The sequence below is a fragment of the Epargyreus clarus genome, unplaced genomic scaffold (genome assembly GCF_041222505.1).
Source record: "Epargyreus clarus isolate Ecla_fem2 unplaced genomic scaffold, WU_Ecla_fem_2.2 ptg000016l, whole genome shotgun sequence".
Classification (NCBI taxonomy): Eukaryota; Metazoa; Arthropoda; class Insecta; order Lepidoptera; family Hesperiidae; genus Epargyreus; species Epargyreus clarus.
In genome coordinates, this window is record NW_027332224.1 from 4,776,872 (window position 1) to 4,789,317 (window position 12,446).

At 39.4% G+C, this 12,446-nt stretch overlaps 5 protein-coding genes across 5 annotated transcripts; 3 read left to right on the forward strand and 2 right to left on the reverse strand.

Annotated features, from left to right (window-relative positions):
- The first annotated feature begins 316 nt into the window (after nt 1-316).
- LOC140748502 (chorion class B protein PC10-like) lies at nt 317-1,106 on the forward strand. Its single transcript, XM_073081315.1, has 2 exons — nt 317-367; nt 609-1,106. The coding sequence occupies exons 1-2, from the start codon at nt 317-319 to the stop codon at nt 1,104-1,106; spliced, it is 549 nt and encodes a 182-aa protein (XP_072937416.1).
- A 2,360-nt stretch (nt 1,107-3,466) lies between these two features.
- LOC140748503 (chorion class B protein PC10-like) lies at nt 3,467-4,133 on the reverse strand. The gene is made up of 2 exons (XM_073081316.1): nt 4,083-4,133; nt 3,467-3,967 (listed from the first exon to the last, which is right to left on the reverse strand). Exons 1-2 carry the CDS (start codon nt 4,131-4,133, stop codon nt 3,467-3,469), a joined length of 552 nt encoding a protein of 183 aa, XP_072937417.1.
- Nucleotides 4,134-5,788: 1,655 nt separating this feature from the next.
- On the forward strand, nt 5,789-6,565 carry LOC140748699 (chorion class A protein Ld5-like). The gene is made up of 2 exons (XM_073081549.1): nt 5,789-5,839; nt 6,209-6,565. The coding sequence occupies exons 1-2, from the start codon at nt 5,789-5,791 to the stop codon at nt 6,563-6,565; spliced, it is 408 nt and encodes a 135-aa protein (XP_072937650.1).
- Nucleotides 6,566-9,090: 2,525 nt separating this feature from the next.
- On the reverse strand, nt 9,091-9,714 carry LOC140748504 (chorion class B protein PC10-like). The gene is made up of 2 exons (XM_073081317.1): nt 9,664-9,714; nt 9,091-9,561 (listed from the first exon to the last, which is right to left on the reverse strand). Exons 1-2 carry the CDS (start codon nt 9,712-9,714, stop codon nt 9,091-9,093), a joined length of 522 nt encoding a protein of 173 aa, XP_072937418.1.
- An 805-nt stretch (nt 9,715-10,519) lies between these two features.
- Nucleotides 10,520-11,160, forward strand: LOC140748667 (chorion class A protein Ld5-like). Its single transcript, XM_073081511.1, has 2 exons — nt 10,520-10,570; nt 10,822-11,160. Exons 1-2 carry the CDS (start codon nt 10,520-10,522, stop codon nt 11,158-11,160), a joined length of 390 nt encoding a protein of 129 aa, XP_072937612.1.
- Nucleotides 11,161-12,446: the final 1,286 nt, after the last annotated feature.

A 12,446-nucleotide genomic window follows, 5' to 3' on the forward strand; every position in this document is an offset into this window, starting at 1 on the left:
ATACGAGTACATAAAAAAGTTATTGCTCTATGTGATCTAATTAAGCCCATGATAGAAAAAATGACCCAAGTAGTGTTTGATATTGGACCAACCACACGTTTACTAACTACATTTCAGACATAAACTTCAAAACATTGACTAAAATTTTACCAGAGCGATAAACAATAAATTGTGACATATTGCGTTACAATTGACACACTGATCCTAAAATTTCAAAAGTTTTGTCACGTACTGTAATATATAGGTGATAAAACATACTATATATACCTCAGCCGGTAACTGTAAGAGCATTCTTGTGTTCAAGTATCCAACAAACATGTCTCTGAAGACCGTTCTCGTCCTCTGCGCTCAGGCGCTCCTCATCCAGGTAACAAATCCACTTCTAGTAAAATCAAGCAATTTTGAGCTAAGGCTGAATGTGACAAATGTAATCAGAAAAACCTTTTTGAATATATGACATGATTAATTTTATGATTAAGTTATGTTTCTTCTGTTTTCTTTCGCTATTCTTCCAATACTTTTAAGTAACTGAAAATTTGCTGCTGTTTTTATGTGTAAATTTCTTTCTTTTTCGGTTAATTACTATAATGTTCCGATTTATTTTCTAGAGCATTGCCGCTCAGTGCATCGGTGCCCCATGGGCCGCCGCTCCCCTGGCCGCCGGTCCCTGCGGCTCCCCTTGTGGCGCTTGGGGTCTTGGCCCTTATGGTGCTGCTGACTGGGGTCTCGCTCCTGCCGCCTGCCTTGCTGCTTCCAACGGTCCCGGTGTCGCTGTCGCCACCGCCTCTCCCCTCATCCCCGCCGGAGTCTCCGTCCTGTCCGAGAACGTCTACGAAGGCACTCTGGCTGCTGGCGGTGCTCTGCCTTTCCTCGGTACCGTCGCTATCGAAGGCGCTCTCCCCACCGCTGGTGCCGGTGCTGTCGCTTACGGCTGCGGCAACGGAGCCGTCGGTATCACCGCTGAGGACATCGGAGGAATCGGTTTTGGCGCCATCGCTGGACCCCTCGGCTATGGAGGTTTCGCCGGACCTCTCGGCTACGGACCCGGTCTTGCTGGACCCCTCGGCATTGCTGGACCTGGCTGCGGCTGTGGCGCTTTCTACTGAACATTTCTTTTACCCGACAACGAATAAATAAATGCATTCATGAAAAATATAACTGCACATTTTTTATTTGTAATCTGATAGGATTCTAAGAGATTTAACGGTGTAAATTATACATTTATTTCATAAGGAATTAACGCATGCTTCCTACATTCTATTCACTTTTAATAATATTAACAAAAGATGGACATATACATCCGTAAACATTTTTTCATAGAATAGGGGTTTTAACTCAAGCTTGTAATAGATGTGTTTGCTGTCGCCAACCACTTTATTAGCATAATAGCTGACCCGGCAAACTTTGTACCGCCTCAAAATCCATTTATCAAATATATTAGTATACAATATAGCCTATGTTACTCGTGGGTAATTTAGCTTTCGAATGGTGGAATAATTTTTAAAATCGGTCCAGTAGTTTTAGAGCCTATTCATTACAACCAAACAAACAAAGTTTTCCTCTTTATAATATTATTGTAGATAAATATCATAAATTTAAAACTTCCGGACACCTAAATCAAGCTATCCGGCATTGGTTTGTATAAAGCTCTATAAGTAGGTTTTTTTAATACTAAATGGTCGTCCTATACTGGGGTTACAATCGTTTTAAATTTTTGTAGCATGTGTCCTTGCTGAGCATGATAAAGATTTTTTCGTCCATAAATTCATTTTATGGTATCCCAATAAAAACTTCTTGGTCTATAGAGGGACTAATAAATATATCATTGGCTATTTAGTTTCTTATAACATAGGAATAGCAGATGAGCATGCAGTCCACCACCAGTGCAGTAATAGCCAGTGATAGCCTAATGTTTAAGAAACTCGGCCTCTTGATCAAGGGTCCGAGGTTCAAATCCCATGCACCTCTAATTTTCAAAGTTATGTGCACATTACAAATTAATTATCACTTGCTTAAACAGTGAAGGAAAATATCTCAGAAGGAAATCTTAAAAAAAACTTTTCTATCAAAAAAGTCTACCAATTCGAACTTAGCCAGCGCGGTGGATTATGGGCTAATACTTCTCATTCTGAGAAGAGAACCCGTCCCCGGCAGTAGGGCAGTAAGGGGTTGATGTTGATGCAGTCGACCCGATGGCAAATGTTTACTACCGTCCATGACAATCTGTAACCAACCCTGATTAGATAAGATTTCTACTTGAAGTCGGTGTATGAATGTATGTTGGAAATAATGTCTCCCTTATTAAACTCTTCACACAAGAATACTTCTGTTCTTCTGCGCTCTTAAAACTGGTGTTATGAAGAAATAAGGACAAAATAATAATATAATGATCGACTTCTTTTTGCACGCTTTATATTAGCTTCACTTGTATATTTGTCAGTGAGTAACTCCGTTTTGCAGTAGAAAGAGATCAATATACATCCTTACCCTTACGATCAATATAATTATGACACTTTCTAGTTTGATTTATATAAAAATGTGTACTTTAGTTTCTTAGACTATATTTATTCTGCTTCATCTTTAATGAAACTGTACTGAAATAATTCCTTTTATCAGGCTGCGCTTCTTTCATATTTTACCACGGAACACAATTTTGATTTCATTCTTATAAGATTTTGACTATATTACCATTTTACTATGTAACGGGAACTCACGATATGCTTTTTTTCATTTCTTTATTGCCGATATTTCAACCCAGTTGCATGGAGCGTGGTCACCATTGAATTAATTGCGAATGTTTGCGCATATGTTGGGGCACCATTTTCTGAGCTCAAGTCAATTTGTGACGATCGGGTGGTTTTAGAGATTTTAGTTTCTTCTAGTCTTCTTATAAACATCTGACTGCAAAGTTAATGAAAGTATTAAAGCTGTTTTCTAATTTCTATTGAGGTTATAGTAGGGTTATGACGCAAGGTGGTTAAGAATAAATATTAATCGATCTTGTGGTGCTGTGTGCCTGTTCTATGGTCCTCTTGGATGACGAACAAACGTATTCAGATGTCACTAAAAACTCTATGAATGGTCTTATCGATTATATAAATTTTGGGCAAAGCTAGATTTCCCTGTGGTCTAGATGATTCTCCGACAGTCTCAGTTCGGAACTTGTATATGTACAAGATGTTTAGAAATCTAAGATAGCGTGATTCAGAATACTCGTGGCGCTATCTCTTGAGTAGCGGGAAATCGTCACAAAGTTGTAAGCTTTGATTCCGCTGACTAAACTCACACTGAAGGAATGCCATGACTTTTTCAGCTGACACAAGTGCCCTTATTTGGAAGGTTACATTAAGATTCATATTTAAAATATTATTTTAGGAAGGCATTATTGAATATCAAAAATTATATATTTTTTAAATGCATTTATTTATTCGTCAAAATTCATCGTTCCTTTTGGTAAAAGAAAGTTTCAGTAGAAAGCACCACAGCCGCAGCCAGGACCAGCAATGCCGTAGGGTCCAGCGAGACCAACTCCGTAACCCAGAGGTCCGGCGAGACCAGCTCCATAGCCGAAGGGTCCAGCGATAGCACCGAAACCGACAGCTCCGATGTCCTCAGCGGTGATACCGACGGCTCCGTTGCCGCAGCCGTAAGCGACAGCACCGGCACCAGCGGTGGGGAGAGCGCCCTCGATAGCGACGGTACCGAGGAAAGGCAGAGCACCGCCAGCAGCCAGAGTGCCTTCGTAGACGTTCTCGGACAGGACGGAGACTCCAGCGGGGATGAGGGGAGAGGCGGTGGCGACAGCGACACCGGGACCGTTGGAAGCAGCAAGGCAGCCGGCAGGAGCGAGAGCCCAGTCAGCAGCACCATAAGGGCCAAGACCCCAAGCGCCACAAGGGGAGCCGCAGGGACCGGCGGCCAGGGGAGCGGCGGCCCATGGGGCACCGATGCACTGAGCGGAGATGCTCTGGAGAAATAAATGGGAACATTTTAGTTTTTGACCGAAAAAATGCAAAAATAAATATACGTCACTTCAAACTTTAATTCTCAATTGTGATTTTGTGAAGTTGATTTTTTCTTACCTGGATGAGGAGCACCTGAGCGCAGAGGACGAGGACGGTCTTCAGAGACATGTTTGTTGGATACTTGAACACAAGAATGCTTTTACAGTTTCTTGTTGAGGTATTTATAGTACATTTTATCACTTACATGTTACTCCGTACGTGACAAAAACTTTGAAATTTAAGTGTGTCAAGAACTATAACGCAATATACAATTTAATTGCTTATGATTTTAGAAAATGATTTAACTACTTAAGTATTGTTTTAGAAAAATATTTGTGACTTATATCTAATACAGAATTTGATATTTATACTACTTATAATAAAATCAAAAGAAAAAATCTTATTAATAATTATAGTTCAAAAAACTAAAAAACACGCTTTTATGATGGGGTATGTGGGGTATGTGGGGTGCTCCATTTATCAGGTTCGAAAAGCACCCCACACTTTTTCCACAATTATACTATTTACTGTTCCTTAATTGATTCTTAGATTGAAAATTATTTTCTACTTTTTAGTTGATTTTATCATAAAAGCGTGTTTTTTAGTTTTTTGAACTATAATTATTTATTAATTTTTAGTATTTATCGTTATAGCGACCACCATTATTCATCGTTTGTAAAATAAAAATCAAGTGTCTATCTATTACGATTTAAGAGATAAAGCCCAACGACAGACGAACAGACCGCAGAGGGTTTCGTTTTAACCTTTGAGTGCGGAATCCTAAAAATCATTCTACAAGAGGGCATTATATATATGTTTCAGAACATTTGAGTTATAGGGAAATGACATTATTATTTTCTAAACTAAAAATCACGATATAAAAGTTACGCCTATTGAAACTAAATAGCAATAATTATTTGCAATCTAAAGTTGCGATGAACTTTGCTGAAGGTGTTTGAAAAATCTCGCCTCGAAAATCGTTAATCCAGAGGATGTTGATAAGGACAATGGTACAAAACTATTAATTAATGTTTAAAATATTGAATTGTCATCGGTCCTTAATAAGTATGCCAAATTTCGAGTTAATCCGACGTTTTGAAGGGGGTTAAAATCATGTTGAAAGATTCCGTTACATACTAACATACCAACATACCAACATACATACGTCTGAAGCTAATAAAAGCGTGTTAAAAACAAGCTTTTACTACATATTTTATACTTACTTTATTACTTTACAAATTTCAGCTTAATCGGACACTCGGAAGTGGGTGAAATTAAGCTTTCAAGATTTGATCACAAATACCGGGACAGGTGAAACTAAATGGAAGTTTACAAAAACACTATTTAGCATGGAGTAGTTTTAGCTTTTGTTGTCGATGCCATCTGACGTCCATATTAAAGACCAATCTTAGTTTTTAGGGGCCTTCTACGACCCGTGTCTGAAACGCACTATGTCTGTACATGTAACAGCAAGTTTACATGGCTCATTTTAATTAAGTTTTCGAAATATCAATTTGTATATCGTGCAATATGAAACTACAAAATTCCGGAAAAGTAGGTAGAATATATTTCGAAACAATTTCAACTTTGAAAAACATCACGTATAATTCGTACTGAGGTGTGATTATTGGAATTACTGAATTTTCTATCTTCGACTATTTCGACACCAGTTTCCATGCACATGCAACATTGGTCAGTGTTACAGCAGACGCTGCGCCATATAAAAGTACTGCCGCATCGCTGACAAGTCATTCTGAGAACATCTCCGTTGAATAAACACCATCATGTCCACCTTCGCCTTCGCTCTCCTCTGCGTCCAGGCTTGCCTGGTACAGGTAAGTTCAAAATAATCAGTTTTTGTTTTTGATTTGAAGATTTGTAGAAATTCAAATAAGGGAGACATTATTATTCTTGGATCACCGTCATCAACCATTCACAGTACCGCTGTTGAACATAGTCTCCTCTTAGAATGAGAGGGGCTTAGGGGCCAAGCCGTGAAAATTCATTTCTAAGAGGGATATAAATGAAAAATCACAGGCCTAAGATTTAAATCCAAGGAACCCCGGAATTGACAGGTCACGTTTCAGACATAAGTCTATCACTGCCATTGATACTCAACATTATATTGTATTTGAATGTATGTGTGTATTTTAAAAGTACCATGTTTATTTCATTTCTATATCCAAACTAATGATGATTTGCAGAATGTCTTCAGTCAGTGCATCGGACCCCTAGCCGCTCCTCTGGCTGGTCCTTGCGGTGCAGGCATCGCTGGGCCCCTCGGCGCTGGCTGGGCCGGACCTCTCGCTGGACCCTTCGCTGGACCTTTCGCCGGCCCTCTCGCTACCGGACCCGTCGGAGCCTACGGCGGCGCTGGCATCGGTGAGGTCGCCGTCGCTGGCGAGCTGCCCGTCGCGGGTACCACCCTCGTCGCTGGACAGGTGCCCATCCTCGGTGCTGTTGAGTTCGGTGGCCCCGTCTGCGCTGGTGGTACCGTCTCCATCGCTGGTTCCTGCGCCTGCGGATGTGCTGGTCCCTACGGCGCTGGATACATCTACTAAGAACCACCTGAACCTTGAAATGATACTCAAATATAAATCTGTAGCATACTAAGTGATTTAGTTTCTTTACTAACAATTCCTCGCGGTCTATACAAAGTAGTAATTATTATAAAAACTAAAACCCGAAAGCTTAAAGTTGTAGTCTATATTACTCTCATAATTTAGAAGAATTCTACAACACCTCATACTCTTATGTTAAATATCTGTGAAGCCGACTGGACTGAAGGCCATATAATGAGACATATATACATACCAAAATACATATGCTCGAAAAACATTATTGTCCTCTATCGGTTAAATAATAGTTACTTTTTATTGAAAGAAACGGCTGGGTACTACTGCTATTGTTAAAGTTGCTTAGTGGAGATCACTTAATTTCTATTAAGTCATTCAACATATATTTTTCTATGGCCTAATCCTTCTTCATAACATTCCTAAGATCTCAAGCGACATAAATATTTAGTTTCGGTATTAGTATTCAGTATTTCAAATGTCTGTTTTATTTAAGTGGTCATCACCACGCGTGGACATCTACATTCATCATCCACTGGTTAATCACAAATGCATCTGAGGACCTATTCAATGTCATCAATCGATGATGGAATCATATTAAAGGTGAACGATGTTTGAAGTTGAACCCTTTGTGGTGCGACTCCGACGGCACCACCGCCACGCCTATTTTTGCCTAATAACATCAGTGTTAAGCGCTGCTGTGTTCTGTGTTGAAGGGTGTGGGATGCTGGGTAAGAGAGACAAACTTGTCCGACGCATTTCTGCTTAGTTCCCAGTGTTTCCAGTGATAGCGACGCATTTCGTCTGCTACTTCTATATTATAAAAAAATACATTCAAAATCGGTCGTCACTTATTTTCACACCTAACGAGCGATGCCGACAGAATATCGCCAGTTATAAATAAACAGTATGTAGTGATTTAATCCGTTAATTTTCGCCTTCTAAAAATTGTAAAATTTCCATCTTTGGTCATGGTCATGATATAAATTTATGAATTTATTGTATAACTCGATTTTGCGAAAAAAGTATGTATAGCTTTAAGGGAAATTTTGGGTAGTAAAAACCATTTTTTTTATAGTAGCGCAATTTTGATTATACAAGTAGAAAGAGCGCGTAAAACTAAGTAATAAGTATATAGATAATATGGTCAACGATAGTGTGATTTTATGTACGAATTAGTTCTGTCCTTATCAAGTCTCTAAAAACTTGAATTTAGATGGAAGATTGCTTTGTTCAAAATTTTTTTCATGGATTTCAATAATGTTTTTGAGCTTATCTTTTATTTCTCTTTTTACCAAGCTTCTATTAGCTTGAAATGAATGTATATATGTAAAAGAATCTTTGAACTAGATTTTGACCCACTTTAAACGGTCCGATTAATTTAAATTTTTGATCAATTATCACAAACCGATGACAATACAATATTTTAATAATTTTATCCTATTCTCCTCATCATGATCGTCAGGAATCAGGATTAACGATTTTCCTTGTGCGATTCTGGCCTGGTTTTTAGTTTTTAGGGTTCCGTACCCAAAGGGTAAAAACGGAACCCTATTACTAAGTCTTCGCTGTCTGTCCGTCCGTCCGTCTGTCCGTCTGTCACAGGCCTCTACCGCTTAAACCGTAATAGATAGACACTTGGAATTTTGACAGAGGAGGCATAACGGTGGCAGCTATAACAACAAATACTCAAAATAAAATAAAGTTGAATATTAAAGGGAGTCTCCATACGATGTATCGTTTTTTTTCGGCATTTTTCGATTTAACTGTTAAACTGTACTAGGAACACGGTTGAAATTTTCACAATACGTTTACTACTGTAACTGGTATTATAATAAATACCATAAAACATAATAAGAACCATAAAACATATTTTAATATACTTATTTTAATAAAATTATACGTTGATTACGTATAATCGTCGTCCCATCGTCACCCCAACGCCATCTATTTGTGTGTTATATAACTAAGTATTGTTGAAAATTTACGTATCATTCATCATCACCCCAACGCCATATATTGTTGTTTCATATGACTAAGTATTGTTGAAAATCATAAAATGAATAAAAATAATGAACATTTGGTAGTACGGAAGCCTCCATGTGCGAGTTCGACTCGTACTTGGCAAATTATTAAACTATAATCATCCTTATATTTATTGTCGAAAACAAATGTAGATAGGATTAGATATTCCTACCTGAGGTCGGCCACAGATGCGCCGCTACCCCTGAGGACTAAGCTGGAACGCTTCGGAAAAGTATATCTCCCTTACCACACCCTTCAAACCGGAACACAGCAGCGCTCAACACTGCTGTTATAAGGCAGAAATAGGAGTGGCGGTGGTGCCGCCGGAGTCGAACCACAAAGGGTTCTACCACCTTAAAATTTTTTCGACAATTAATTGACAGTCAATTAATTAGTTTACAAAAAACAATTGTGAAGTAAGGGTTAAAATAAGACAATAAAATCTAGAATGCTTCTGTTTATTGGCCGTTAGTTATTTAAACATTTTCTCAGTAGTAAGCGCCGCAGCCGCAGCCACGACCAGCAATGCCGAGGGGTCCAGCGAGTCCAGCATAGCCAAGAGGTCCAGCGAGACCAGCTCCGTAGCCGAGGGCTCCGTAACCGAAGCCGACAGCTCCGATGTCCTCAGCGGTGATACCGACGGCTCCGTTGCCGCAGCCGTAAGCGACAGCACCAGCACCAGCGGTGGGCAGAGCGCCCTCGATAGCGACGGTTCCGAGGAAAGGCAGAGCGCCACCGACGCATAGTTCTCCAGCGTAGGCGTTCTCGGACAGGACGGAGACTCCGGCGGGGATGAGGGGAGAGGCGGTGGCGACAGCGACACCGGGACCGTTGGAGGCAGCAAGAGAGGCAGCGGGAGCGAGAGCCCAGTCAGCGTAAGGGCCAGCACCCCAAGCGCCACAAGGGGCGCCGCAGGGACCGGCGGCCCATGGGGCACCGATGCACTGAGCGGAGATGCTCTGAAAAATATTACAGAAATTAAATCTTACATTGCGAGGATTTTGAATCCAGAATTATTATTTTACATAAGCCCAGAATCATTCAAATTCTGTGGTTCCTACCTGGATGAGGAGCACCTGAGCGCAGAGGATGAGGACGGTCTTCAGAGACATGTTTGTTGGATACTTGAACACAAGAATGCTGTTACGATCACCTGCTACGGTATATATAGTAATCGCTTATCACTCAATACATAACATTTCATACGTACGTGATGAAGCCTTCAATTTTGTTTTGGTTTAGTGTGTCAAAAGATATCACGTAATGTGTTATAATTTAACGATTTGTAATTCTCACTATATTTCACTGTATGACATGTAGACAAAAAATATTAGGGAGAACTTGCAATATTGATAAAACAAAAGTATTTTAAAAAATAATGCAATACTTAACCTTGAAGATTTAAAAAAACACACGTCAATACAATTGTTTATTGTTTACACAGACAAAGGAGAAACTAAACATAATAATAATTTCGCTAAATAAATTTCCTTCTTGAAAATCTCGGATTAAAATCAGTTCATCCTAGCGACAAACCGATTAATAACGAAAGATTTTGAACACATAGAACTTACCTTTTTGCATTATAGGTTAAAAACAGTTGATGTATCAAAATTTTTACCAGAAGCTTTTATTGATTTATTTATGATACTTTTTCATTATTGGCATAGTCAGTTTCAATAATAATATTTACGGGAATGAATTAGAGATACCAAATATTTCGACATCATTGTAAATGCTCAAAAGCTGAAAGACTGGTGTTGTTAATTTTCAGTCACATACGATTATTGCGAAATATATCGGTTTCCATGCACATGCAATATTGGTCAGTGTTACAGCAGACGCTGCGCCATATAAAAGCACTGCCGCGTCGTTGTCAAGTCATTCTGGGAACATCTCCGTTGAATAAACACCATCATGTCCACCTTCGCCTTCGCTCTCCTCTGCGTCCAGGCTTGCCTGGTACAGGTAAGCCAAAACATCTATATTGCTACTGACTTCTGTGGAACCATATTCTTTTCAATTACTTGTTTTGACAAACTTAACTAAAATTATAACTCAATTGTACTCAAGCTTTCCTATTGTCAGCAAACACTAAATTTTGGCCATATTAGACTAGGTAGAGTAACAAAATGACTCTGGGGTCCCATAATATCTGGGTAACCAAGAAAGGATCATAAAAATATATTTTTTTAAATATTTTTTGATATTTCTTACAGAATGTATTCGGGCAGTGCATTGCCCCTCTGGCCGCTCCTTGCGGTGTAGGTATCGCTGGACCCCTCGGCGCTGGCTGGGCTGGTCCTCTTGGAGCTGGATGGGCTGGAGCCGGTCCCCTCGCTACCGGACCCATTGGAGCGTACGGCGGTGCTGGCATCGGCGAGGTTGCCGTCGCTGGCGAGCTGCCCGTCGCCGGTACCACCCTCGTCGCTGGACAGGTGCCCATTCTCGGCGCTGTAGAGTTCGGAGGCCCCGTCTGTGCTGGTGGCTCCGTCTCCATCGCTGGCTCCTGCGCTTGCGGTTGCGCCGGACCCTACGGCGCTGGATACATCTACTAGACACGCTTAAATGAATAAAATAATTTAGCAAATTATACGTTTTCGTTTCTTTAATTACATTTTTACGGCTCAAAGAAATCAAAGATTTAAGATTATGAGTTCTCAATATTTTTCAATAATTACAAATTGGTATAACCAAATATAAAAATATTTCTCTACGAATTACTTCATAATAAGTTCACAAACAGTCATATTTAGTGCAGAAATCAAAGTTCATTACTTAGATATGTGTGGTCGAGGATTGGTTATTGTATTATTTGTAAGATCGATCGAGGAGTAGCATGTACCCACATATTGGTAAGTAGCGACTTCCACCCATGGACCTTACTCCCGAGGGCTAAGTTACAATCCCTTGCTGAAGTATATCTCAAAACTCACCAAAGTAGAAGAAAATAGAGCACTGTTTTTACTATACTATACTGTATTATCCTTATCCTTACTTCCTTACTAATATTATAAATCCGAAAGTAACTCTGTCTGTCTATCTGTCTGTCTGTTTGTCTCTTCTTTATGCCTAAACCACTGAACCGATTTTAGTGAAATTTTGTACAAAGATAGTCTGAGACCCGAGAAAGGACATAGGATAGTTTTTATCCCGGAAATCCCACGGGAACTAGGGATGGCGATCCATGATCATTAACCGGAGAATCGATCTCATGGACCAAAAAGTCGATTATTTTAATAGATATTAATAAGGATTGAATCGTAAACTATGCATTTGATCAAGTGATGATCTTTAGCAAAGTTGTTGTCCATGAGCTCACGAAGGTTTCAGAGTTGGTACGACCAATTTTCGCCAGATGGCGCTACTGTCATTCCAATGAAGATACGAATTTTCAGTTTTATGTATGTTAGTATGTCATATTATTTTCTTTTAATATAGGGCGAAGCCGCGGGCAAAAACTAGTATGACATAAATGACATATGGCGACTGAACCTATTTACCACTTATGTGATCTAACATTTCATATTATCATCCCGGTGAATTGTGAGATCACTTACCGAACAATACTTTTTATGAATTAGTGTTACCTAGGAAATTGGTCAAATATCGAACGTTAGAAACTTGCCCGTTTCTAATTATGTTGTTATGAAATTTATTCCTTAGATAAATTCGAGACTGCCGACATGCACAGTTAAGACGTGAAATGGCACGAAATCGAAGAAAAAATACGGAGAAATATCGTTTCATTCGTAAATGATCTAAAAACTACATTTTTTAAATATTTTACAAAGACGAAAATATATGACAGTGACAATTTCAATTGTCAAAACTTGTTACATTT

What these genes read in the sequence shown, in the direction of transcription:
- LOC140748502 (XM_073081315.1), top strand. Translation starts at nt 317, where the DNA reads ATGTCTCTGAAGACCGTTCTCGTCCTCTGCGCTCAGGCGCTCCTCATC. An exon ending in CTCAGGCGCTCCTCATCCAG is followed by an intron (nt 368 to 608) that starts GTAACAAATCCA and finishes TTTATTTTCTAG; the next exon opens with AGCATTGCCGCTCAGTGCAT.
- LOC140748503 (XM_073081316.1), bottom strand. Translation starts at nt 4,133, where the DNA reads ATGTCTCTGAAGACCGTCCTCGTCCTCTGCGCTCAGGTGCTCCTCATC. An exon ending in CTCAGGTGCTCCTCATCCAG is followed by an intron (nt 3,968 to 4,082) that starts GTAAGAAAAAAT and finishes TTATTTCTCCAG; the next exon opens with AGCATCTCCGCTCAGTGCAT.
- LOC140748699 (XM_073081549.1), top strand. Translation starts at nt 5,789, where the DNA reads ATGTCCACCTTCGCCTTCGCTCTCCTCTGCGTCCAGGCTTGCCTGGTA. An exon ending in TCCAGGCTTGCCTGGTACAG is followed by an intron (nt 5,840 to 6,208) that starts GTAAGTTCAAAA and finishes GATGATTTGCAG; the next exon opens with AATGTCTTCAGTCAGTGCAT.
- LOC140748504 (XM_073081317.1), bottom strand. Translation starts at nt 9,714, where the DNA reads ATGTCTCTGAAGACCGTCCTCATCCTCTGCGCTCAGGTGCTCCTCATC. An exon ending in CTCAGGTGCTCCTCATCCAG is followed by an intron (nt 9,562 to 9,663) that starts GTAGGAACCACA and finishes AATATTTTTCAG; the next exon opens with AGCATCTCCGCTCAGTGCAT.
- LOC140748667 (XM_073081511.1), top strand. Translation starts at nt 10,520, where the DNA reads ATGTCCACCTTCGCCTTCGCTCTCCTCTGCGTCCAGGCTTGCCTGGTA. An exon ending in TCCAGGCTTGCCTGGTACAG is followed by an intron (nt 10,571 to 10,821) that starts GTAAGCCAAAAC and finishes TATTTCTTACAG; the next exon opens with AATGTATTCGGGCAGTGCAT.